This window comes from Lontra canadensis, unplaced genomic scaffold, assembly GCF_010015895.1.
Source record: "Lontra canadensis isolate GAN:19392208 unplaced genomic scaffold, GSC_riverotter_1.0 scaffold31, whole genome shotgun sequence".
Classification (NCBI taxonomy): domain Eukaryota; kingdom Metazoa; phylum Chordata; class Mammalia; order Carnivora; family Mustelidae; genus Lontra; species Lontra canadensis.
In genome coordinates, this window is record NW_022631025.1 from 7,407,374 (window position 1) to 7,434,551 (window position 27,178).

The window sequence follows — 27,178 nt, forward strand, 5'->3', positions numbered from 1 at the left end:
GAGGAGCACCCAGGCCAAGTTCAACTTGAGAATCAACTGGGGCCCATGCAGTCATAATTTCAGATTTAGACCTGCTCAAGGTACGTCTACGCAGCACTTCTAAATACACGTAAAGCTGTTTGTCAGGTGGGACTCTCCTCCTCTACTTCATGCAGGGCCAGTAAAGCTAAAAATTCTAAAAGGAATTTTGAGCCCCGATGAGCTATAAGCTCTAGGTGTTCTAACACAATCTGTCATGCAATAAACCTTGCAATGAGTCTGTAATTTTAAAGCACAAAGAAACAAGAACAGGGGTTAAGACAGACCAGGTTTTAATAACAAACATGCTTAGCACTCCTCTGGCTTTGCACAGCTCCCAGGGCCTCCTGGGGTGCAAGCCAGAGTTTTGCTGGGAAATGATGGCTGGTATGTGTATGGGCTGTGCTGGGGAGCAGTAGAGGCAACATCAGGAGACTGGGTCACCTGAAACGTGATCAGTGATGTGCCCAGTGTGGATGCACACAGGGGCTGGCTCTACCTAGCAGGGACATTTACTGCAGAAAATCTCTCCTAATTGCATTCTAAGAACAGAGCACAGAGAAAGGGAATTTAAGGGGATGCACAGCTCTCAGTCATTAGATCTGAAGAAGGTAAAAAGGCTCCTTCAATCCACTCCACTTAAGGCCCTGCCCACCGAGAGGACCTCCTGTTCGCTCCACCTGTCATGTAGGCCAAGAATCAGTTGTGTTCCCAAAGATGGAGATGCCAGTTACGCTGTTATCGGAACTACGTAATGCAACTGGAGATTACGTGAAACGAAGCACGATTGTGAAAAGACACGGGGCTCTGATTTCAAAGAACAGGGAGGACGGTGAAGACTGTAAGAGGGGAGTGGCTTACAACACAGAAGGAAACACTGCTGACTTTGGCAAGGGCTAGACTCTCTTAACGTGGGGGGAGTCTGCACTCTGGGAGCTTGTAAGGACTGAGATTCTCACGCAGGTGATGGAGGTGATCATTAACTAGACTGGGGAGTGCTTTCAGAATGCATGCTTGAGAGGTCTTCTAATCTCATTACTCATACCTCAGTAAAGCTAACCTACCAAAAAAAAAAAAAAAGATTTTAAGAATGCCAAAACTGGAAATCCTAAGTGAAACATAATAGGGTTACTTATGCAAAGAAGACTAGTCAGCAGACTCCAAGAGTCAACTTTAGCCTTAAGTAAAAATGTGGCAAATACACATTATGTTTTCTATTAAAGGTTTCGTCTACTTTAGGCGACATTTTCTCAGCTTACTATTTTCAGTGACCGACCCGCTGTGGATTATGATTATTTCAGTTAAGAAGGCTTCTTTTCAGAGTGGGAGTCAAAAGGAAAGTCACACTACCTTGCTTGTTCTTTCTTGTCATTCAGCCTTTTTTCCCCGGCAGTAAGATCTCAACAGCTGGATTCTGATTTTTCCCTAAGCAGTTGTGGGCTACGTCTCATTGGCCAGATCTTCAATCTTTCTTTCATCAGGTTACTGCCCGACTCAAGTTGCAGGGCGATCCTCAGAACGCCAACTCCAAGTCTCCCCAATCTGATCTCACCCAACCCGGCTGGCCATTACCTCCTGACCCGTGAACACCCCACACGAGACAGGAGCAGAAAGCCAGGACCCGACCCTACTGCGCCGTATTTATCCTCCCCCTTCTCGATTTCTCTCACACTTCTCACCTGGAGCACCTTTCCCAATCCCTCGTACCTGTGCACGTTGTGCCAAGCATCAATCATCAGCTCGTTCCCTGCTCAGGGTCTTGCCCAGCCGTAACCTATCACTCTGATCTTGTCCTTACCAAGGCCATGCCTGATTTCTCTCCGTTCCCCTATGCAGCTAGTGCAGATCTTAGGGAAGAAAAGCTAAGTAGTATAAATACCATGGAATACAAACTGAACTTTTAGGCAGGGTCCCCTGGGAAAACTGCTCATGGCTCTACACCTGGTTACTGAACACCAGCCGTGAATTCAAGCATCTCTGTTCTAGATCTTTCTGTGTTCATCTTCAAGGACAAAATCATAAACTCTAGCATCGAACTTGCTGTGTCTTCCCTCTGCCTTCTCCTCGCTCACTTGCCCTGTACTGCCAACCTCTGGAGTCACCTGAACGAATGACTCTATTTCCTGAGCACAAGGGAAAACCCATTAGCACCCAGGACAGGACACTGAGATTTTCCAAAAGTTGCACAAAGCTTCCAAATCCCCCTATTAGTCTGGTCTTTATTTCCTTCTCCACTGCTCCTTATTTAAAATCTCTCCCTATAATGCTACAGTCTTGGGTTTCCAGCTTTTCTCACTACCTTTTTCTCTCCTTACTCGCGGATTCCCCAGGTTTTATTTTTGGCCTTTGTCTCTTTTCTCCTGCTCATGACAGTCAACATGCGGTGAAATGTGGCCAGCTGCCCCAGGTCCGCAATGGACATCACTGGTGCCTAGAACGGCAGGTGCTGAGATGTCTCTTAATAGTCCTTGGAGTACGGGCTACTGGAGAACTTCAAAACCTCTCTCCGGTGGGTGGGAGGGGAAGATATGACGTTATTTTGGGAAGGCTTTGGCCTCCCCACTTCTACAGCACGGTTCCTGGCAGAATTCCTTCTGCTGAGCAACCTGGTCACAGACCCTCGACCCGCAGGGTGGTGGGTGCTTTCTGAACAGCCCCTTGCCACTGGTGACAGGTCCTTGCAAGAAGCAGGGTCCCCTGGAGATCCAGATTTCCCCTGGCCTCGCTGTTACTTCAATGCACATGGCTTCAAACCTTCTCTCTGCAGCCTGTACTGGCTTTGGAGTTACTAGTTGTGATTTCCAATATCCCCTCAAATGGCCCAGCTCAAAGTCATCGCTTTTCTCCCAGAAGAGCAAATATTTCTCCCTGGATCTCTCTGTCTCATCAAAGGGCAGCATCATTTCCCCCCAGTTATCCAGACTTAAAAAAAAAAAAAAAAAGACCTTTAAAATCATGACTTTCCCTCCTTACAGTCAGGCAGGCCTGCCCGTCACTGCGGGCTTTACCTCTGAAAGAGTTCATTCCCTTCTGTTCATTCTCCTCTCGCACGAGCAGGGTCAGCTATAATGGCCTCCCTATGGGTTTTTCTTGCCCTCTCTCCTGGGCCCTAATTCATCCTTTACAAAGCCAGCGGTTATCTTCTTTCTGCTTAGAAGGAGGAACGCACATTTTTTCTTACACTTCAGAGCCTATGGTCTTTCTACGGAACAAAGTAAAGCCTAGAGTAAAGCCTCCAGGGAGGGCCCTACCTTAATCTTTCTCCTCTACTCCTATCCCTACAAAAAACCCTATAAAAACACGGTGCTCCTAACACACAAGGTCGCAGAGGGAGGAGCCACACATTTCCATGCCTCAGTGTGGCGCAGAGCCTGGAACTCTCCTTCTGAGCCCCCGTCCTCCACAAATCAGGCTCCTTGTTCAAAGAAACAGCTAAAACGTCCCTTCCTTCATAAAATCCTACAGGACTTCCTCCTTCCCTTGTACTTTTTACAATATATCACACATACTTTTGTTCACTGTTGATTTAATTTTGCTTTGTATGACTTTTGTTCTTCTCTCAAAATATACCCGAATCTCCTATCAGTCTGACATCTCTTTGGGAATTAAAAAAAAAAAAAAAAAAGTCCCCTAAATCAAAATGTAAAGGCATTTAGATTGATGCCTTACTCACCAGCAGGGCCCAAAAATCTTGTTGCAAGAAAATTAAATCTTTGCTCTTTTTTCTTCTGCTTTCTCAAAGTAGCAGGGCTTATCAAGGAAGCACATTGTAAGGCTGTTTGAGGAAGCTCCACAATTAATACGGTGAATTAAAAGAAGCCAGACAAATGGGGCAGAATAAGTATTTTTGGCTTCTATTCACCCTGGTCCAAACTCCCTCTATAAACTGCCACTATTTTATTTTTAAATTTTATTTACTTATTTTAAGTAATCTCTGAACCTGAAGTGGGGCTCAAACTCGCGACTCTGAGATCGAGAGTCACACGCTCTTCAGACTGGGCTCAGCCAGGGGTCCCTAAGCTGCCTTTATTTTAATTGGTTATTATACCATCCTGTGTCTTGCTCCGGCTTTGGGAGTAAAACGGCCCAAATAAGAGAGCCTCACCGGCAAAAAGAACGCGCTAACCTGGAGGAACACCCAAGACCAGCCCCTCACTTGGTGAAAAGGCAGAGGCACGTGTGCAAGCCCAGCAGCGCATGCAAGGAGGAGGACCGGGAGGGGCTCGGACCTCCGGGGGGACGGAGAACAAGACAAACAAGACGGGATAGAGAGTCCCACCACTGGGAAGATGGAGGCCGCAAGGAGCGCCCTCTTGAGGACTGGCGGGGCGAGTCATCTTTGCCAAGCGCGTCTTAACACTCATTCCACCTAAAGGGCTGTCTTCAGTTTCTCTAGATGTAAGTGCGCCCAGGGTCCTTAAGAGACTCGCCTGTCGCCCATCTGTCTTGAGCTCCTGCACCTTGTCAAGAAGCAGCTGGAATTCACACGCCAGGAAGAGGTCAGCTCAGTGGGCAAAGGGGCTGCCAGTCAGGATAGGATTTGTCTTTTGCCAAAACCCCACAGTCCCGCAGACCTGCCCTGATAGGCATTTTCAAAATCTACAGGGCGATAAAGTAACTGAAGGTTCAGCATTCATCCAACAAATCTACCTGCCGTGTAGTAAATGCTAGGTCCAAAAACCAGCTCCTTGCCTATGAGGCTTAGTTCCTCGTCTGTAAAATGGGCAAGATACTAGCTATTCCGAATACGTAAGGGGATGAAATCGAGACAGAGATTGAGAGGTCCCAGGCTGGCACTGTCTGGAACAGAGGGGGAGAGGACGGTGGAGGAACCAAAAGTCCTGAAAATTCCAGGGGAAGGCATTTGGGTGAAGAATTCAGACCTGGCAACTAAAAAGGAGACAGTATTTTTACATCAATTATATACCAGAGAAAAGAAAATACATCGGTCCTGCAAAGGGGAGTGATGGGAGCCCGTTTTGCAGGTTAAAAAAGAAAAAAAAAAGCACCAGCTATATGACATGGAGAGGTAAAAGCAAGAGGGGGGAACAGCCTGTGAAATCTGAAGTAGAGACTTGAAAACTCTGTTTATGGAGCAGCAAAAATCACTATCCCAGTGTGGGAAGGCATGCCCCCACGTATCCCTTAATGGCTTTCAAAAAAAAAAAAAAAAAGTTGTTTGGCACAGGGCGCCCTGTAAAATAGGCTGTTTTTAAACCAAATGGAAGGACATGCAAATATTATTAACGGCAGGCTGGGGCTTGATGGATATCGCCGGCTGGGATTTATTGAAACGGCTACAAAAGAGCTCAGCCTCGTAACAGGTTAAAAATAATTCTGGACGTAATGGCACTGAAATAACCCCCGGCCATGTTTGCCTTGGCTACTTTTCCAACCTGGGGACGTGAAGGTCAGGGAGATCACAGGTGATTCTGTGTTCTTTCCCTCGATCTTCTGTATTTCTTGTTACGCTTTTACAACAGGGAAAGATGCCTCCCAAAAAGCTGTTTTCAACTTTGCATTAAAGAGAAAAAAAAAAAAAAAAGCAAAGCTCCAAGGGTTTTGGGATGCGGATTATAAAAAATGCAGAAAGATAACAACTAAGAAAACAATCATCAGATTCGTGTAACAAGACAAAATGGCGAGTGAAACCCTAAACTGCATTTATTACTTCTCTTGCAGAATCTGTATTGATGACAGGGAATCCCTTGTGGGGTTGACACTGAGGTCTGCTGGACTCCAAGTACCTTCCTCTGCCTTCCAGTAGTATCCCCTGACACTGGTGTACTGATTTTTTAAAAAAATTAATACGAATGCAAATGAATTTGTTCTTGATAATTTGGGTGGGAGGGAGGACCTGTTATGTGTCCACGGACAAAATAGGTCCCTTTGGCACCTGTTAGGCATGCTGTTCGGTAGTTGCCGGGGACTCAAAAAAAACGAAGGGGTTGGGTGGTTTCTTCTTGACATCAAAGTGCTAGAAAATTCTTGGTCTCATTCTGCAGAGAATGGCAGAAGTCCCCAGCTACCTGTGTGGGGAAGGGAACTCCATATGGCAGGCAGGTGTGTCCGTCGTGGCCACCACCACACTGGTTTCCCATCCGTGATGTCCCATGGACGCGGTTCAACTCTCTGAATGCGGCCAACAAGGAGATCGTCCCAAATGCTGGACCATGTCCTGAGGCCACCAACACGATACAGGACCCTGTGTCAAGCCCTCATTTTCAAGACAAAGCCTTCCCAAGGACAAGGAGCAAGTCTCTCACATATGTGCCTCCAAGTTTTAGGGCCAAGTCTCAGAGCTGGAACCAGACCAGGGTAAATCCAGAGTTCTCTCCAGGGTCACCAAAGGCAAAGTCAAAGACGGGCAGGGCAGGAAAGACGGGACCATGTACTCTTCCTCACCCTCATCCCTCTCAGGGAGGTGAAATGACTTATCCGAGATGTCACGTAGCAAAATGACGACAGATCTGGAACCAGACCTCTGAGATCCTGGTGCCTGAGCCCCCCCTTCCTCCCACTAAGTTATCAAAGGCAACATGGAAGAGAGGAATAGATCCCCTGACAACCTCGATAAAGTTCTGAAGATATCCTTTTAAATAATCTGTAGGACATCTTTAGAAAATACCCTACACAAGGTCCAAGGGAAGGCTATTTTAGAAAACGGCACCTGCATTAGGAATATGCTTTCTACAAAGGACACTGAGCACCGCGATCTTAAATATTGTATGTCAGGAGGAGTGGCAGAGTAAGCTTTGCCCGGAGCAGAGTTTCATGGTCCCATCTACAATTTTTTTTTCATGAATTCTGACAATCCAACATTCTCTAATAAAAAATAAGAAAGAAACCCTAAGAAAATATAGAAGTCGAAGGCCTTCTGCTTAAAACAACATGCTCTCTTGGGTACTTTTTTGTAGGAAACTAAACATGAAACCCCAGTTAATGTAGCGCTTCCTTTTTGTCTTTTAATTTGGAGTTAGATTGGGTGTATTACTATGGGTTTTGCCAAAAAAGAAAGAAAAGGTCGGAACTGGTAGGCAGTTGTGAAATCTACGGCCGTCTGCAAGGCAGAGGAGGCTGCCGCAGGAGAGTGGCGATTGTACTTTTGGGTGCAAATTTAAGTGATCTTCATTACGGGGCTCTGAAATGAGAACGGCGCCTGCAAATTCTTGAAAAGCTCACGAGCGCTTCTGTCGGAACCGCATGCCTTTTGAATTCTTTTAAGGAAGCAGTCTTTCTGAGAAGACACAGATCACTGGCATCGAATGGGAAGAATGCCAGCAATGTCTACCTTGACCCTCATGAGTCAAAAAGCACAGGATTCACTCATTCTGCCGAAAGGACACAGACTGCGGCCACATCTCCCGCAAGCCTGCATTTCCGGCGGGTATGCTTGCTTAGTCATGTATTCATAAGGTGCTTACTGCGTGCGGGGCGCTCTCATGCTGGCCTGTGCTAGTGCACCAGGCAGGCGAGGGTGCTGGCTTTCTTTGGAGCCTCATACTCGTGGAAGGAGACAAGGAGCTCGCCTTCGCACAATGGCAGGGCCATGCAGAAAACTGGCTTAAGTCACATGACAGACACTGGCTGGGCCTGGCGATTTCAGCTGGTGTGGTCAGGAGGGATCTCTCCGGAAAGAGACCACTAGGACAAGGAGACAGCCATGTGTGATGGCCTGGGAAGGAGGCTTCCTGGAAGTGCAGAGGACCTGAAAGACAGCCCAGCGTGACAGCCCCCTTGAGAGCAAGGGGAGAAGTTGAGGCCAGAAAGCCCCGGGTCACAGACCACGCTGAAGTGTTTGGGTTTTGTTTTGTTTGTTTTTTAATTGTATTTATATATCTGAGAGAGTGAGCGAGAGAGAACACGAGTTGGGGCGGGGGGAGGCAAAGGGAGAGGGAGAAGCAGACTCCCTGCTGAGCTGGGAGCCTGATGTGGGGCTTGATCTCAAGACCCCGGGATCATGATCTGCGCTAAAGGCAGATGTTTAACTGACTGAGCCCCCTGGGCGCCCTAAAGTGTTTGGGCTTAACTGCACTTGCAATAGGAGGCTGTGGCGGCGGTGGGAATGGGGCAGGGGTGGGGATATGGAGGGGCAGGGGGAGTGGGTGGGGGCATGGTGGGGAGGAGGAGGGGGAGTAGTGGGTAGGGCGTGACAGGGAGCTGGTGTCTGCTTTGGCAGGTAGACCCTCTGACCTCTCAGGGTAGCCACGGAATGGCTGTGAACTAAGAGGAAAAGCCATCCCGCAAAGCCAGGAATCAACGCATTCTGCAGGCCTCAGCACCTAACGACCTGCATCGCCTTTTCTTTACTCAAAGGTACGGGACGTGCTGTTGTTCTCCTCCAGTGGGGTCCAGGGGCACAGGGGTGGCCATCAGAGGCTTGGATCTCCCAAGCAGGTGAACTCGCCTTCCCCTTCTGGAGGGCATGGAGGGGGAGCTGCCTTTCCCTCCTGTGGGGGAGGGAAAATCCTAAGCGGGGTCCCCAGAAGCAGGACACTAACCCTAACAAAGTAGGATCCACATCGCTGAAACTCTGCTCATGTCTTGAACAGTTCAAGCTGTACAAGTCAGAGCATCTCACAATCTATTTTAATCTCTATTAATTCCCATCTGTGTACAGTTGGAGACCGGCTCTCGACAAGCTCTTAAAGGTGGCTAAGTGTGCACTATTATCTCTAATAGCGTCTCTCAAATCTGGCTCTTAATTGCACTAATAAGGCGGGCACCGCTCTGCCGGTAAGGAACGGAAACTTGACAATTAACACCTTGTTTTCTGGTCCGTGCACAGAGCGGCTCAGCCTCCTCCATGTTGGAGAAATGGGTGTCACGTTGAATTTGCTTTTAAGCAGCCTCTGTGCATGGCCCTGCTAGTAGGAAAGCAGAGGGGGATCATTCTTTTTTTTTTTTTTAATTATTTTTATTAACATATATATTATTTGCCCCAGGGGTACAGGTCTGTGGATCATCAGGCTTACACACTTCACAGCACATACCCTCCCCAGTGTCCATCACCCAACCAGAGGGGGGTCATTCTTAAAACCAGAGCACAAAGTGAAAGTCAAAGCAGCTTCACGTGGTTTTAGAGGTTGTGGAAGGGACCCTGCGAGTCCAAGGTAATACAGCTCACTCAACGCAGGAGGCCCAGGGTCCCATCCTCAGCAGGTGGCAGGGCTGGGACCCACGGGCCCCGTTCCCGACGCTCTTCTGCAGACATGGAGGATTAAGTAGAAAACCCCGCAGGACAGAGAGCTCACAGCTGAGTGTGTAGAGCTTGCGGGGGCTTGAGGAGAAGAGGCCCATCCCACCACCTATTCAGGAAGCCCCCATCTCCTCCTCTTTAAGTCCATTAATGAGCGGGGATGGGAGCCTCTTTCATTTCCCCTTTCCCTTTCCCCGGTCGCCCCAAGCCCTATATTCAAGACATACAATGGAAATGGTTTGCGTTTTTTTTTTTTTTTTCCCTCTTTTACTATTACTTATCAGGTTTATTCTGACATAATTTAATTCCTTTTTTGTGATAGGCAATTTGTTTTCGGAACCCTTCTTTTATGAGCCAGGTTAAGCGTTAAGACATTTAAACTTCAGAAAACTCTACCAAGTACATGCTATTGTCCCCCACCCCATTTTATGGCAAAAGCTACAAGTTATACTCAGCACGCAGACTTGCAGGCTAATTATAATTAGACAGAGCTGGGATTTGAACCCTGGGTGATCAGATTCCAAGGCTTCCGTTTTTGGACCACGATCCTAAGCTATCCAGGTACACGATCACCAAAGTCCCAGTTGTGACGCCCACCCAGATGTGGACACAGGGGTGGTAAAATCATCCTGCCTTGCCTCTAACTTCCCGACCAGCACCTTCCCCCACCTCCACCATGAATGAAATCATTGCAGAATGTGTACCTGTATCACAACGTCAAATCATATGCCTTAAGTATATATACTTTTTTACCTGTTAAGGATAAACAAAGATTTTCTTCCTGCAGCCTTACTGATTAAAGAAAACAAAAGTTAAAAAAAAAAAAAAGTACGGGACAGGAACCAAATCTTGATTTCAAAAAAGCAGACATATTTCTGAAACCATCAATTTCTCCGCAGGAGTTGGCTCCACATAAAGATAAGGCAAACTTACTCGGGCTTGTACATATCTGTAAGCCCGATCCAATTTCCCATGGTTACTTTTCCATGCCTGAATTACTTTTCTGAGCTGAATCCCTATTTCAAAGGATAGAACTTGAAACCAGAAATTCCACGCATCACAGTTTTAAAAACTGAGCAAAACAAGTCTCTCCTGCTTCTCAACCTGTAGTATTTTGTTTAGTTGACCCTTGGAGGACTATCTCTTCTACCGAACTTACCCTACTGAATTCTGACAAAAGGGAGCACATTAAGGTCCAAGTGCTGTGAAAACAATCTAGCCGGGATTTGGATTTGAGCATAAAATAAAAACTGTGGAAAAGTTACCAGAATTCGTTTATTATTGTCAAGCATTTCCCCACACAACTCAAACTCTTGCCACTAATCATTTCAGTACTTCCTTCCTAAAGTACAAAGAACAGGAATTTGGCAAAATCCAAATCTATTTTCTAGGTCCTTAGCTCTCCCTTGTGTATAAAAACGGAAATGCAGCTTGCTAGAAATTTTGCCCCAGTATATCAGATGACCCAATTTTAAAAGCTAGAAAATGCCATTTGATTAAAAAACAAACAAAACAAAAAAATAAATAAAAACAAAAAAACCCATGTTTACGTCTTACAGCAAAAAGCAAAGAAAGATTATTTAAAGTGACAAAACAAAGGCAACAAAATGTTAAAAGCATTCTGCACATTATACTTTTGATAAAGAATCCCAAAAACCAAAAACAAACAAACATAAAGTCTTGTCGGTGTAAGATATTTTAGGAGAAAAGGGACATTTCACAGAATCACAGGTGCTCTCAGCTGGGATTACAGTGAGGAGTTTCCAGCCCCCGTCTCTGATTTCAGGTTGGATTGTACTGAATCCAGACCAAATACAGGAGACACTATACTGTTTCAGAGATTTCTAGAAATTTCTCTCGAGAGGAAAAATCCTCTTCCGATGGGTGACAAGACAGTTCGCTCTTTCTCCTTGTGTATTTCAACAGAATTTCAAATACTGTGTTTGAAATTCCAACTTCTTTAAACTTTCTTGGTACTTTTTCCAGTTCTTTGATTTCTCTGCCTCTCCCCTGTAGTTTTTGACATGGGCCGCTGGTGATGGAAAGCCAACCAGGGGATCTTATCCTGTTTCCGGCACCCTGGTGTTACGTAGCTTTTTAAGACACCCCCAGGTAAATTCCCTTGAGAAGTGTTGCATTTTACCTACTGATGACCCCCACTACTGTATGGTTTAAGACTCTCTTACTGTTTCCCCCACTTCAAGCTGCGGGAAGGAGAATCCCCCCAAATCCTCTGAGTGGTCAGAAGACAGGACCAGGAGAGGTCCCCACTCGAGCACAGAAATCATGGGGAGCTTGGGCTATGACTTGGCTGGACAAAGAGGGCATTCTCTGGGTTGCCCTTCCTCTCTGGGCTGCCGTTCCTCTCAGGGCTGCCATCTTGAAATCCCAAATCGTCTCAAACCAGCTGCATCTATCCCTAGATTGGAAAATGGGAGGAAGTGAGTCTTAGCCCGCTCTTCCTTGTAACTTGGTTTGGGGCCCAACTGCAAAAACAGGGCACTGCAGACACAGAGATAACTTCCTTCATCACTGGGAGCTTCTACAGGATACCTAAAAAAGCATCCTCCTCCTCATGCAGGAGGACCACATAGAGAGACACCAGTGAGTAAGAAGGACCTGCCAAATTACTATTTCAAGACTCTCACATCCATTGCGATACAAAAGAGTACTCTTCAAAGTTCGTTCCTTCTATCTGGTTGGCAATTAAATATTACACAGAGCACATAATTTAGTTTGCATTCCAATTATCTTCCAGTGCTGTAGGGTACAAATCACTCACTCGGCAATTAAAAACATTCTGGGATGTCACTAAATGTTTTAAGGGAGGGAAGGATGCTGAAGTTGGCAGAAGGACCAAAGGAACAGGAAGAAGAGAAAAAGCAAGGACTCCAGGATGCACCCTCGGCTCAGCTTTTAGCTTTGTAATCCACGTCCCCCCGCCCATTTTATGGAGCCCCTGCCCCCGGTAGTGATGACAATACTGGAGACATCACAGACAGCGCGCATGGCTGGAGCTAAACCGAAAAACCTGTCCCCCTGGGCTCATCAGACGTCTGCCAATTCAGGCTGATGGAACGCCTGCTCTCACACGGAGACACACAGAGATATTTTTCCAAGAAATTATCAACACGAGCCAACTATTGTGTATGCGCACGCGCGCGCGCGCACACACACACACACACACACACACACGCAGTACGCAGTGCAGCCCAGTAATCGCCTTGGGTCCACCATGGGAAAAGCTCTGAAATGCTGATGGAGACCCTATTTTTAAAACCGCGTTCATATTCTCTTTTACGCTTTCTAAAGGCGCCACCCACTGCCTTTAGAAGGATTAGGATAAAGTTGGTATGCAAGAGGAAAAAAAAAAACGACTGATACCAGCGCCTTCCAAAAACGGATTTGTGAGCCCACCATCAGACAGCAGGCTAAATCAGGATTTGTGGAGGGAGAGGCGTCTCCTCAGTTGCAAAGTCTCTTTGGGATCAACAGCGGTGCCTGGGGGACGGGGATCCTGAGAACCACTAGAAGCCACTGGGTTGGCCCCTCTGGCCAGTTGTGTAGGGGAAGTTGCTCAGCATATGTGACAGGAAGGCAGGGCAGGGCGCCTCCTGTGTTGGCGGGAGTGAAGAGGAAGGGAGGTAAGAGGTCAAGCTGGAGGGTATTGCCACCTGTTGTATCATCAAGAATTTGTCTGGTATTTGTCCTGGCATGCTGGCAAGGAGCTTCTAAAGCCCTTGGAATTTCCGGAGTGGTGGTGGTGTCTTTGTTATGCTAATGAGGTGCCCAGAGAGGGCCCCCCAGAGGGCTCCACGATGGGGGCTGTCACCAGGAGGACCAACTGCTTGATGACATGGTTGGGCTGTGGAGCCAGGCGGACCTGGGATGGGTGGAGGACGGGAGGGGAAGGTCTAATCACCCAGCTAATGATTTTATTTTATTTTATTTTATTTTCCCTCAGCAAATGATTTTCATCATTTGTGCCTACATAGTAAGAGCCCTGGGTAAAAACTCTGGCCACTGAAGGTCAGTGGCGCTTCCTGCTCAGTGAGACGCACTGATGTGCCAGGAGGGTGATCTGACAAGGACAGGGCAGGAAGGGGATCTTTGTCTGCTGCTTATACCTCACCCTCCCTATGCCTGTCTTCACTGGCTGGTCCTCACTTGGGTCTTCTGTCAGAAAACTGTGGCCACAAGTAGTGCTTTTCTGAGTTCCATTAATCATCACAGCAAATTACTGAACCTGAAGGGCTCATGAGAACCCCTGCACTTACAGCCAGTCAGTCAGGTAGTGGAGGTAGCCTGGGGACCCCCAGAGTGCAGCGGGTGGGGGGAATAAGCACGGCCTTGTTGGGGCCTGAGTCCGTTAACTTGTGGCGTCTGTGCCAACTCTGGGTAGTGAGCCTGGTTGGGTTGAAATGGAATAATTGCCCGTGAGGGTCCAAGAGTGGTGTGTTTGAGGGGTTGGGTGCAAGGAGCAAGAGGAGTGAGACCCTAAAGGTACCCAAAGATAGGTATTCTGTGAAGCTAATAATAACGTGCAAACCTCAGGACTCTTACCTCACATGCTCCTTCTAAGGCTCTGGGATGGTCCCTCACGATATGTTCATATGGGCAGATACAATGTGCAAAAGCTAGACATTTTCGTCTTGCTTGTGTTAAAAAGCTCCCTCACTGGCACACCTGGGTGGCTCAGTTGGTTAAGCCTCTGCCTTCGGCTCAGATCACGATCCTGGAGTCCTTGGATCCAGTCCCATGAGGCCTGCATCAGGCTCCCAGCTCAATGAGGAGTTTCCCTCTCCCTCTGCCCCACCCCTCCCCATGTTCACTCTCTCTCTAATAAATATATAAATAAAATCTTAAAAAAAAAAACAACCCAAAACAACAACAACAAACCTTCCTCACCCACCCAGACATCAGATTCTAGAAACTTCAGTCTTGACAACAGGGCTAGACTCTCTTGCATGGTCTCGGGTGGTACGAAGAAAGCAGCCAAGACCTTGCAGAGTCTCAAGCAGGGCACAAAAGAGCTGGGAGCACAAGAACAGCACCAAGGGGTTGGGGGTCTTCATGAGACTTCAGACTGTCGGAAAGCTGCCAACCGGAGATGGAGCCAGGACCCCAGACTTGAATAGCTCAAATCATGGAAATCTCCCAGGGAATGAGATGGGACCAGACGGACGTCGAGACCTCCAGGGATGGGACAGATGGGTAGGCCTGTGCTGAGCCCAGCAGAGACCCACAAGATAGGGGGAGAACCAGGGCACCCGCCCCCAAGGCCACCAGGAAACACCAGCTTCTACCATTATCCAGATGCCACTTGGGAAGGAAGGTGGGACAGCAGCCCCCAGGAGAGGAGAGAAAGAGCCCCTGGGACTCATGAATGTTGACCTGATTACCTCAGAAAGATATGTTAACTTGAAATTGGCTAACACCAAAGAAATCTAAGTTTCCCTCAATGAAAAACAGGGATTTCAGAATAACTTTTAAAAACCTTTTTTTTTTTAATTGAACTGTTTGAAATTGTGATCCTTCTCATTTAAAACAGTATTACGAATACAGAAACATTTTAAAGTCTTCCAACTAAACAGATTGTCTAAAGGTCACTGTGGGAATTTTTAGCATAATAGGATTATAAAATAAAACCTGTTTGTGATAAAACCATAATACAATGTTCAAAGAAAGTGGCCGTATCACTTAAATTTAACCTAAGCGTACTGAGGCAGAGACGGCTAGCTAGTCACCAGAGTTGTCTTCTCCTGGGCTGGTGGCCAGACCCCATTTCCCGGTCTCCCTTATGGCTGGTGTGGCCGCATGGCCGAGCCACAGCCCGCGGAACATGAGCGGAAGGGATACAGAGCCGTGGCAGGCCCGGCCCATCTGAGCCCCACAACCGCCACTCTGTGCTATCCTCTCCACTTCCCACTTGCTGGGGTGCAGACGAAGAAGCCGGCGGAAGCTCCCTCAGCCCGGGCTCTTGAATGGCCGCATGGAGAGCAGCGGCCACCACCAACCAGAAACACCCATCTTGGGCTTTGATGTGAGGAAGAAATTTCTACTGGTTTTTTTCTGATAGGCCCACGAGTAGGGCATGTGTAGGTCCAGCCGTTGCCACCATGAGCGTTAGCCTAGGCCGCACTCTTCCACCTCAATCTGCTGCTAATTCAATGTGGCAATCAGTGGGCGCATACTTTTTGCACACAGAATTCCTAAGTTCCAACCAGATCCACCTCACCTACTACGAGGAGAGCGGGCGTGTGGGAAACTACCAAGAACGTGAGGAAACTGGGTTGTGAGCTGGGCCCAAAGAACGAGCACAGACATGTGAGGGCTCAGAGAACGTTCCATGACGGTTTGCGAGGGCGCCACGGGTGTGGTGACGGTGGAGCTAGCCCTTGAAGGATGAGAAAGGCTCAAGAGAAGGAAAAGGGTGGGGAAGTGCCTCCCATACCGAACGCGGGCAGAAAGGCAGAGCGTTTCCTTGAGGGACGGCCTGCTTCCTGGCACTGGGGCTGCGGAGACCGTGGTGTGAGCCCGGGGTGGGGAGCTGCTCCGTTCGGCTGCCATCCAGCTCTGCGAGTCCCCGCATCTCCGAGGCCTCTGCCAAGCAGGCTTTGTACAACATTGCCAGGAGAAAGAAGAATTATTTTAGCCCCGTCTCAGCATTTCTTCCACAACAGTCTCTGCCATATTCCCTTTCAAGGCTGGGTCGGCCAGGCCCATTTAGCGCGCTCAGTCATAAGCCAGGAGAGAACATCTCTTCGTGTCTGGGCTTGTGAAAACCCCTTGAATATAATGTTATTATCAAAAAAAGCTTGCGAGGCTGATATCGAACAGGACTGCAGCTGGTGAATGAGAAAACAAATGACAGTAAAGCATCTATTTTGAATGCTCAGGCCACGGGGTGAGCTTCCTGGACTGTGGGTCCCAACTGATAGCGAGTTACCAGCTCCTTCCAAATACTGACCAACAGTATGCAAAAGAATGGATCACAGAAAAGATGGATTACAACAGAGCTGTGCTGAGCACACTTCTGTCCTTCCTGGGTGACTTCGTATCTCACAAGACAGCTCAGCATGAATAGGATATAATATATAATATAATATATAAAATATACTTATATAAATTATAATGTATATAACATATTATATCATATTATAAACATGAATTCACGGTGTCATTTTGAAAAACAAACCAGTTTTCTGTTTTTAGATGTGTATGTTAGAAGTCAAAGAAGGTCTACTGGACCACCAGAAAAGGGAAATGCTATCCTAACATTATAGTAAACGAGTCAATGTCCACTTTCCCCTTAAAAGTTACAATTTCATTTCGCCAACATTCCTTGGGTCCCTACTATATGCCGGGCACTGTGCTGTTCACTAGTAAAAGACACTGAAGGAAAAAGAGAGCAAATGAGGCATTCTACACTTGAAAACTCTCTAAGATCCACGTTATTTTTCTTTTTTCTTTTTATTTTTTTGTCTTTTTCTTAGAATTTATTTATTTATTTGACAGACAGAGACATAGTAAGAGAGGGGAACACAAGCAGGGGGCATGAAGGAGGGAGAAGCAGGATTCCTGCTAAGCAGGGAGCCTGATGCAGGGCTCGATCCCAGGACCCTGGGATGACCTGAGCCGAAGGCAGAGGCTTAACCCACTGAGCCACCCAGGCAACCCTAAGATCCATGTTATTTTCCTTAAGAGTGTTTCCCAAAGATTATTTTAAAATGGGTGAGTTCAGCTACATTCTTGCCTAAAAGATAAGGTAATGTTGTTTGTTAACATCTGTAGATTCTGTGTGCAAAGACCGACTTTCCGTGTCGGCCTGGAAGGCTGTGTCGTCTGCTATAATGGGACTCTGGGTACTCAGGTGAATAAAAGAGAAAGGGAGGAGAATTTTCCTGAGCTCGGAAATGATTATTAAACAAACACCAAACTCTTCCCATTACAGAACGAATCTTAACGATACCGCTACAACCTCACAATCGGGAAACAAAAGGAACCCACAAAACACATTCTGGGGCCACGGGGATGTGTGGATAGGACAGTCATGCAGTCACACATAGGAAGCCGGATTTCGCATGCCATTGTTCAGCCATAAATTTGAGCGATGCTTTCTTCGTCTCTTTCTTTTTTTCAGGCTTTTCAAAATTCAGCTCACGTCTCTCTCATCATACAGCAACCGCAGTACATCACATCTCAAGTGGTGCCCAGACCCGCTGGCCTTGGATAACCAATCTCGAAACACGTCCCCTGCCTTTCTACCCGCCTACCTACCTGTGTCCTGGGTCCTAAAGCCACGTGTCGCAAAGCTCAGAATGGCATTCCCCTTCCATAAAAGGAACCCCTGACAACAGCTTCTGTTTTGTTTGGTTTTCAACCCAATGGAGCATCTCCAGAGCGCCTTTACCGGTCCTGCCTGGGACGAGGGTCCCAGACTGCTGTCAACACAGGTCCTAAGTCTGCTCCCAGCGAGGAAAAGTGGGGCAAAACCTTCAAATGCAAGAGTCCCACCGGCCATGGCATGCACACACGTCACTCCTAGGGCCACTGAGATATGTCTCTGCTCCCCAGGCAACACTCTGAGATTTCATTCCCCAGTCAAAATGAGAACTCAACATTTTCCAAAGGGGGGGTGTACCCGCAAACTGCAGAATAACATTTCCAAACTTCAGTGACTCCCGTCTGTGCTTGCCATGGACAGACCACATGAGCCAAAACTGAGCACGCGAATGCTTCAGCACTCATGAATTCTTGCTTCTAGCCAGCTGTGCATCCCTGCGTCATCACTGAACCTCTCTGGGCCACAACTGCTTTTTCCCTATAACCAAGAGTGTACAAAGACACCTTCCAGCTCTAATTTCTTAGGGTGGAAGAAGGAACCACGCAGCTAGAAACCACACTGTCTCCAAACTCTCTCCGCAGGCCTTGGAAAAGTAAAACTCCGACTCAAGACCAGGAAATTGAGGGGGGACAATTAAAATGATCTCTCGGACCCCCTTCCGCGTTCGGATCCTAAATCCCACAGTGAGGCCTGACCAGGCGAGCGGCCACAAAGCCTCAGTGGGCCTCACGCCTCACTGTTGCCAGTGGCCAGTTCTGCTCTCACGCAACATTCTTCATTATACTCCAAGGCCCTGCCTTGAAACGCAAAGAGGCCACTGCCACCGTCAAACGACCTTCCCCGTGTTCAAGAGGCGCTTCTGCTTTCCCTGGACACTTGTCCCCGGGCTCCCGATCGCTCGAGCCCAGGGGAGCGTCCGCCAGGCAAGGACAGGTAAGAAAGCGGCCACACCTACCCTCAGCCACTGCTTCTCGGTGAGGGCGTCGCTGTAGTCCACGTCCCGGCGCTGGCGAGACCCCCTCCCGAATATCTTCTCCTCCTCTTCCTCACACGTGAGCCTCTCTACTTCGGCGTCGTCCTTAATAATCCAGGAGGGCAGCTCGTCCTCCTCCATGAGGCGGGGCTTCCGCTTCGGGTTCCGGGCGTCCTCCCTCCGCCGGTCCATGTCCATACGCTGGAGGCAGTAACGACAGTGTCACCAGTGGGGACCGGGACTCGGCACAGGGTCGACCTCACGGCACACAAAACGTCCCCGGGTCACCTCCTGTGGTTTCAGGGTCCCTCTCTACTTTTCCCATAAAGTCTCTAGATCCTGACCAACATGTTCTAGCTCATTCCTCGAGCACTCTGTCCCCACGGGGATTCTGCAAGGTAAAAATCTCCTCCCTCCCTCCGGACCCCATCTTCGAAATTCATGCCTCTAGAAGACACTCTTTAAAAATTTCTATACTACGTCTGCGTGTGCACAAAGCTCCCGCTTTAAGGCGTAGGGAGGAAAGTCCAGTTGGGGATGTATTTAAAATAACTCACTGCTTCCCTGGCATCCAAGCACTCTGAAAGCCCAGGAAAGAAAAACCCCATGAAGAAAACTTCCCTCTCCTCAATAGGGCTCATGCTTTTAATTAAACAACTGAGGGGCGACCCTTGGACTGGGACATGTGGGCATGTTAAAGGCTTGATCAGTCATTCAGCCACAAAGGTATTGAATTTTTGGTGCACTGTGGGCCCCGCGAGAGAGATGTCCTTCAGCTCTAGCTTTTAAAAAGTTGAGCTCTTACGAAAATACCACAGCACCAGACAAGAAGGTCGAGCCCATCTCAGCTGCTTAGGTCATCAGTGAAGTGTCTCTCTTTCATATATTTTCCTAGACTCTCAAGTGCCTGTGTCCCCACCTCTTGCTTACTTTGAAAAAATCCAGTGTACTTGTAAGAAAGTTAAATGCCACATACTTGGCTTTAACCTGTAATTAAACAATCTGCTAGCTTCAAAAAGCAAATAAAACCTCCACTGGACGGCTGTATACATTAGTTATATAAGTGTATAGATAGATAGATAGATAGATAGAGAGGTTGCTAGCTAGATGTACTATTGCTACAATCGAATAGACCATTAACCGTTAAATGATTTACCTTTCCCCTTTCCTCCTTCGGTTCTACCGTATTGAAACAGGGATTCAACATAACTTTTTCGTAAGAGTTAAAACCGGCAACCGAAGGTCAATGACATTTCTATTCAAATCCAAACTTGACCTCTAGGATCCACATAAAAAATGCAAGTTCAAAGTCCCTTAAACGGCGCTTCAACTTTTTTTGGAAATCATTATATTCCCAAGATGGTGCAGGCCTGCAGCATGGGGGAGCCCCATTGGTTGATAAATGTGGCCGTCCTGTTCTGTCATGTGCTATAGTTAGCTGGACAGGCTGTTCTTAATCCTGACTCCTAATGCTCTGGTATCAGATATGGGATCCACCAAACTTGCACTGGTAGCACAGTGCATGCCTTGCTGGCAATGCAGCCTGGAGAGGGGCCTCTCCAAGTGCCCTCCTGACACTACTTTAGACAGCTAATAAGAAAAAAACCAAAATACACATTTTTTGGTTAACGCATTCTACTGAGATGACACTTTGGTTTTTGGTTTGACCACCACCATTACCTAAACCAAGAACTGTTAAAAATGACTTACACCATGCATTTGTCCACGACTGGGAACATAATCTTTTCTGACATAGAAATAAAAACAAATTGGTATAAAAAATAAAAAGTGAATTGATATATAAAATTGGATATAAAAAGTAAATTGCACTTCCTTTTTTTTTTTTTCTTTTAGAAAAGGCTGTTGCACTATTTTTCAATAAGCTTAAAGGTCTGATGGCTGCATCTCTCCCCAGGGATTTCTACTTGCAGAAGACCAGAACGAAATCTGAAGGTGATATGCAAGGATGTCTAATTTACTACTCAGGTACGACAAGAATATATTTGTCTTAAGACCTGATTAAATAAATGTTGTGTTAACAAGTACAGTTATTTTTAAAAAGTACTTCTTGCCTTTGTAGGGAACATAGCAGTTTATAAAGTTTCATGCTTGTATGTTACCAAAATGTTTCATATTTGTACCTTGGTGTGTCAAAGATCTTTTTAGGTAAAATTCATAGGGAACCAGCATGAAAGATCACTGTTTCTGAAGTCCCATTTTTAGAAGGAAATGAGAAAAATATTCAAAAGAAAGATTTTATTTTAAAGAGACTGTCTGCTTGATGAGTGTTATTTAACTACCATGTCTATGATAAACCAAATCATAAGCTTACATTAAATTTTACAGAGAACTTTTTTTTTTTTTTTAACAATAAGGGATAAAAAGGTTAAATATATGAAATCCAAATCTAGCTCACATTCCATTCTTGTCTCACTGAACTTCATTAGAGCAGCTGGCAAGGATTCAAATTTGATTTCCTGCCCCCTGGTGGAGGTGCTAATGCACAGTAAACCCATCAAAGGTGGCCACTGCTTAGACTAGAAGAAATCACACCACCAAACCCAACCCCAAATTTGTATAATCCAAAAATGAAAAGTCAACCATTGAGAAAAAGCAGAACATGCCCCGAAATTGAAATGCCTACCAAAAAGTGCTCCCTCGCCAGCTTCATCGTTCTAAGCCTGTTCTTTGCATGATAAAATACTCCCAAATTAAAAGAAGGCTGGGCCTTGGCCAGACATTCAATTCCACCCCCCCCCCCCCCCCCCCCCCCCCGCCCGGCCCTGCCCTGAGGCTTTCGATTTCTGCAAACACCCAGCCCAAAAGTCAGAGAAGAGAAGTCCTCTTTTCCCCTCACTCTGGGGCTACTGATGGAAATCTCCATCTCTGGGCCTGCTCTGATTTGTGTTAATGACACACAATGAGGCCCGTATCCGAGGCTGTGGGCTGTGCTGAATTATTGCCAGTCAGTGACCAGCCAGGGAAGCTACGGGCCTCTTGCCCCCATGTTCCCCAGGAATTCACGTTTTAATAAGTTCCTCAAGGATAGAAAAAAATATCTGCTTCCTCTGTATATCTCTAACGTCCCTCAGTAGAGAACAGGCTATAAAGGGAGGGACCAACAGTTTAAGTTAAGAAATTTTGGTTTTATGGGTGCCTGCGTGGTTCAGTGGGTTAAGCCTGTGCCTTCGGCTCAGGACATGATCTCAGGGTCCTGGGATCGAGCCCCGCATCGGGCTCTCTGCTCAGCTGGGAGCCTGCTTCCTCCTCTCTCTCTGCCTGCCTCTCTACCTACTTGTGATCTCTGTCTCTGTCAAAAAAAAAAAAAAAGAAATTTTGGTTTTAGGAACACCCTACATGGACCCTGCTGTTATATGATCCTGTTGCATCATTTTGATCTAAAATGGCCCAACCCGGGGAGGATGGTACATGGGGGGAGGAGAGGAAAGTACACATTCCAGGTTGGGAATCATTCCCATGGCTACCTAAAACTTCCCTCAGAGAGAATTAAGTGTCTTTTTATCTTGAATCGTTATGTGTGGACACAATGACTATTCCCTAGACAAAAATTACAAAATCCACCCCCCAAAAAGAAAAAAAAGTAAGCCTCCACACAGCTAGAACTCCCTTCTCGGACTGTCTGCACGAAGAAGACAGAGAACGCAAATCCTGTGGGTCATATCTGGCCCAGGGTCCCGTTTTGTTTGGCATGCAGTATTAGATCATAATAAAAAATTGAATTTAGCCGCAAACATTTTGAAACCCAGCGATCACACACGAAAAACCTAGATTTCCAGCTTCTCTTGGCAATGTGGAATTCCTGGCTCTGTGGGGCTTGGGGCTCTGTCCCCCTCAGACAATGCAGCTCCAGGTTACCACCGCCACCCCCTCCCCTACCCCTCCACTCTCCTCACTCCTGCAAACTGCGTGTCTGACACCTGAGGGCACTCAGACTGGGGAGGGGGCTGCACGTTACAGCTCACATTTATCCTCTCATCTGCCATCAAACTAAATGTCAGGAAGATCCGCATGATTGATGGTAGTGGAGGGGGCCTGGCAACTTTTCTATGTCCTGATCCACGCTGACATCATCTCAAGGCCTAACATTTTGCAAAGGCCGCCATTCATTCAATCGGTATTTGTTAAGCAAGCACTACGTGCCGCGAGCTGTTCTGAGCGTCGGGGAAGCAGAGATAGTTACCCACATGCCCTGAGAATGTAGTAAAACATCCCTCCTCAGGGCCTCCTTCGCTTGCCAAGGGGACTTGCTTCCGCACGTCCTGACCTTGTGGCAGGCCATGCACACAAACCGAATGCAGATTTCCACAAATTACCCGTGACTACCTACGTAGGGTGGAACATCGAGGTTGAAACTGTGGATGTTAAACCCTCAAATGTCAAGGTTCTATTCTACCTGTCCAGACCAGTGAAATCCAACTGACTCTTTCACTGAAAGGTGACACATCAAAGCTGCACCTTGAGATGCTTCTGGAAGGTTACCGTTCCCTTCAGCAGGCTCCTGTCACTGTTAAGAAGAAGCATGACCCTGTTGTTGGGTCGCCGTGGGGCATGTTTGTTGTGACCCAGTGGGGAGACTGGCTACAGACCACCTACGGAAGCCGGGCAGGTTTCCCAGAAGACGCTGGCTTGGAATTAGAAACGAGCCAGGAAGGGGGCAGCAGGTGAGGGGGGTGGGTAGGAGTCTGTGGCAAAGCTGTGGACCACATGGCCTGTCCAGAGGGCACAGCTGCTACTAAGCCCTGGCCAAGTGCTTCCACACAGAGACGTGGGCCTGGTATTGCCTATTCTCCTTTTTCAAGAGAAGCCAGAAATCAGGATTCTTTTTATGTTGGGAACAAATTGGAAATTTAAAAAAAAAACGCTGCGTGGGCCAAACAAAATATGTCTGCAGGCTAAACCCAGCCAGTTTGCAGCCTCTGAACTGAAGGGAAGTCACAGGCTTCATAAACGAAATACCGCCGGGGCACGCGGGCCCCGGACACCTTGGGTCAACAGAGAAAGGGGCGTGAGTTCCTATGACATTACCATAAAGAGATCAAATTCTTCTTCTCGTCGAGCAATCATTTGGTTCAGGGTCTCATCGTCGGGCACTTCATCTTCTTCCTGGGGTCAAGAACACAAGGACTTAGCAGGCTTTAAGGAAGAGCTTGGACAAGTGGGGCAAGGTACCAAGGAGTCACGTGGGTCTGTCCTACAGACCACAGCCAGAAAGCAAAGACAAGGGTCACTGGGTGTGTTCTTTGCCATCCTTATTTTGCAAGCCATTCAAACCATCTTCCCTGAGAAAAATCTGTTTGTAAAGAAAACATGGTACACGACGAAAAACCCCGGGGTTTGGGGGGCATGGATCTTGATTCCGTTACTTTTAAAACAAAGATACTTAACGTCTCCCCACCTCAATGACCTCATCTGTAAAATGGGTATGACATTTACTCTGAAGATAAGTTGCAACATTTAAGTACAGAAATGCACAGGGGAAAGTGCCTAACATAAATTCTTTTACTTCTATTAATCTCAATCTACATGTAAGTGCTTATTTTTGAAGCCTTACAAAAACCACAAATAGCTGATAGTTTGTGACTAGGCACAGAGCAAGACCTTAAAATTATACAGACAGATCAAATGCAGAGCCTTTAAGATATGGATCATCAGTGTCTTTCAGTGGGAATTCTTATGCTAATGGTTAAAGCTGTGGATGGGACAATTCAGAATGTAGCTATCACAACCCCCTCCACAAACTATCTTTAATTAAAAAAAAATTAAGCAGAGAAAGCAGGTACACAAGGGCTAACATTTCCTTTTTATATTGTGTTAGACCAAGGCACATGCTCTCTCTGCAAATTCCTCAGAAACCAAGTTCTCCAGCTTCCTAGAAATATGATGACTTCCATACTTGAAGAAAAACATGATTTTAAAAGTTGGGCAGAAGCTGCAGAACTTAACCTTCCAAAATTATTTTTATCATATGCTGGCTAAGCGTGTTAAAAATTGAACAGAGAATTTCAGTGTATTAGCAGGAGGAAGGAGGAAAACCCAGAACTTTAAACATTCAATTTCCCAAATTATACATTCACAACGAGGCACCTTGTTCTAGAAACAGTGTGAGTGTACGAGTGGCTTAAATGAGATAACTCGGGCGTTTCCCAAGATAATGTCTGACGTGCTGTGTTAGAAATGAATGCATTTCCATAACACAAAACTCTAATGATTCAAGCTAATAATTACTTCTAAAAAGCTTTCTATGCTAGTTCATCTCTAGACTGATTAAAGTCAATTTGTCTCAATATTCTATTTCATCTGACAAAGACTAGCTGGCAGGGGGCTGATACTTTACCATACAAAGAATCTGGTTAACAGATCCTTTGGTGAAAATGTGCTCTGCTTTGCCCACTCTATACCCAGAACCCCATACTGTCCACTCATTGTCTACACAATAGAGGACTCTGACATCCCCATGATTAGGATGAAAAGATTCTCTTATGGGGTGCCTGCCTTCAGTTCAGGTCATGGTCTCAGGGTCCTGGGATCGAGCCCCGCATCAGGCTCTCTGCTCAGTGGGGACCCTGTTTCCCTTCCTCTCTCTCTGCTGCCTCTCTGCTTACTTATGATCTCTGTCTGTCAAATAAATATAATCTTAAAAAAAGAAAAAAAGATTCTCTTGTAAACTGGCAAGAAGACTGCTTAAAGTGGCCTGATCTTCCCAGAGACTGGAATGCCTGGGAGGCAGGTGAAATGTTTTCCTGGACTCTTTGTGCCTTAGTCCTTCCTGGCCTGTCAACCAGGCAGATAGTGGCCTTAATATCTGGTACCAGAGGCCTTGACGGCGGTCTGTCAGTGTCCCCAAACATCTTCACATCCCGAAGGCCACCCAGAAAATGGTACCGGGTCTGACACACTCACAGCCTGGAAGGAGCCTGGAGCCCCAGCAAGACTGCTCGTAATGATCCCACTCCAGCCCCCCGCCCCAGCGGCCCCCAGGGCTGGGAGATACTGACATGTCCCCGCAGCCTAGAAGGGAGAGAAAGTTCCAGGCTACCTTGTGCCCCATCTAACCCAGGCCAGCTTCTGTTTTCCCAAGGCCTTCACAAAACAAATGAAGCAAAAACACAGTGGAGGCCTTGGGCTGAGTGTCAGCTCTGCCCACACCTGCTTTGGGACTGCACGTATCGCATGTCCCCCTTTCTTTTACATTCCCAGGTGTATAAACCATAACAACAACAACAACAACAACAAAATCACCCAAAAACCTGATTCTAAATTAGTACCAAATACTTAATTTCAAGAAATCGAACCTGTATCACATATTCAGTTTCAAGAATCAGAGTGGTGAACTATTCGAGATCAAAATTTTAAAAATGTGTGTCAAGGTAGGAATGCATGTGCACACCTACTTTTCATTATTTTAATGAAATCACATACATAACTCTTCAGTGTGTGGAAAACTTTATTTCAGGATTCATTTAAATATCAAAATCTACTTCATACTTAAGACTCTGTTTCAGGAAAAAAAAACTGTACCGGGAGGCTTTTAAAAGAATTTGCCTTATAATTTATAGGAGATTTCAAAAACCTATATCCTACAGAAGGCAAAGTCAAGCTGCATATAATATATGCAATGAGAAGAGTGCTTCGCTGGTTGCTGTAAGGTCAACCCGCTCTTCAGTTTACAAATATGGGGACATCAAACCAAACGTGTCCTTCCCAAGACAACCCTGTGATAAGGATGGGTGCTGGAATTTTTGCACAGTTTTCTAGACTACATTGGAACTATGTCCTTCAATCTCTTTCAAATCCACTTGGCTTGAAAATTTAGTACGGAATTAATAAAACTGGCAGGACGCCTGGGTGGCTCAGTCAGTTAAGCGTCTGCCTTCGGCTCAGGTCATGATCCCGGGGTCCTGGGATCGAGCCCCTGGGATCATGGGCTCGGGCTCCTGGCTCAGCGAGGAGTCGGCTTCTCCCTCTTCCTCTGCCCCTCCTCCCGTTTATGCGCTCTCTCTCTTTCTAATAAATAAATAAAATCTAAAAAAAAAATTGCTCAAACTGGCAATCTAAAAAAACAAACAACAAACAAAAAACAAGTGATGACCTGAAGACCCCCCCCCCCCTTAGAGAAACATAAGTAATGTGTTCTTTGAACAACCTTGCCAAGGGAAAAAAAAGAGGTTCTTTACTTTTCTTTCTTTTTTTTTTTTTTAAACTGGTCATTTTCTCAGCCATTGATCGGCTTTTACAGAAAAATCCAAATTGGAGGTAAATGTCGTGCTTTCCAAGTAGGAGTAAATAGGTTAAGGTGGTTCTGAGGGCTCATCCTACAAGCCTACGGAGGTGCTTAATCGAAAGGCAAAAGACAACAGAGGGCCCGGGGGGGATGGCAGAGAGAAAGGGCTAGGAGGGGCCCTTCCTCCCCAGGGGTCTTGTCTCATGGGCTGGGTTTGTCCCCACCAGCCTCCTGCCCTAGGGGCCGGCCTGTAGTTCTGCGTGCGCCCTACAGAGGGCAGCATTTATAACACGATCCAGCCCCACGCCTGGGTTGCATCTCTGGGGAGAAACCTGGGAAGAAGCGCGTCCTGGCTGAGCCTCACAGTCCCTCTAGCAAATGCTTCCCAAGGCCCTGGCT

General features: G+C 46.8%; 1 protein-coding gene across 7 annotated transcripts in view; it reads right to left on the reverse strand.

The window, feature by feature from the left end:
* SMARCA2 (SWI/SNF related, matrix associated, actin dependent regulator of chromatin, subfamily a, member 2) overlaps positions 1–27,178 on the reverse strand; it is a 178,647-nt gene that overhangs the window by 55,922 nt on the left and 95,547 nt on the right. For all 7 annotated transcript variants that reach the window (XM_032866549.1, XM_032866542.1, XM_032866546.1 and 4 more), the window contains exons 26-27: positions 23,584–23,661; positions 18,520–18,738 (exon numbers count right to left, since the gene is read on the reverse strand). In XM_032866549.1, coding sequence (XP_032722440.1) covers positions 18,520–18,738; positions 23,584–23,661 — 297 coding nt within the window. The remainder of the gene's footprint in view (positions 1–18,519; positions 18,739–23,583; positions 23,662–27,178) is intronic.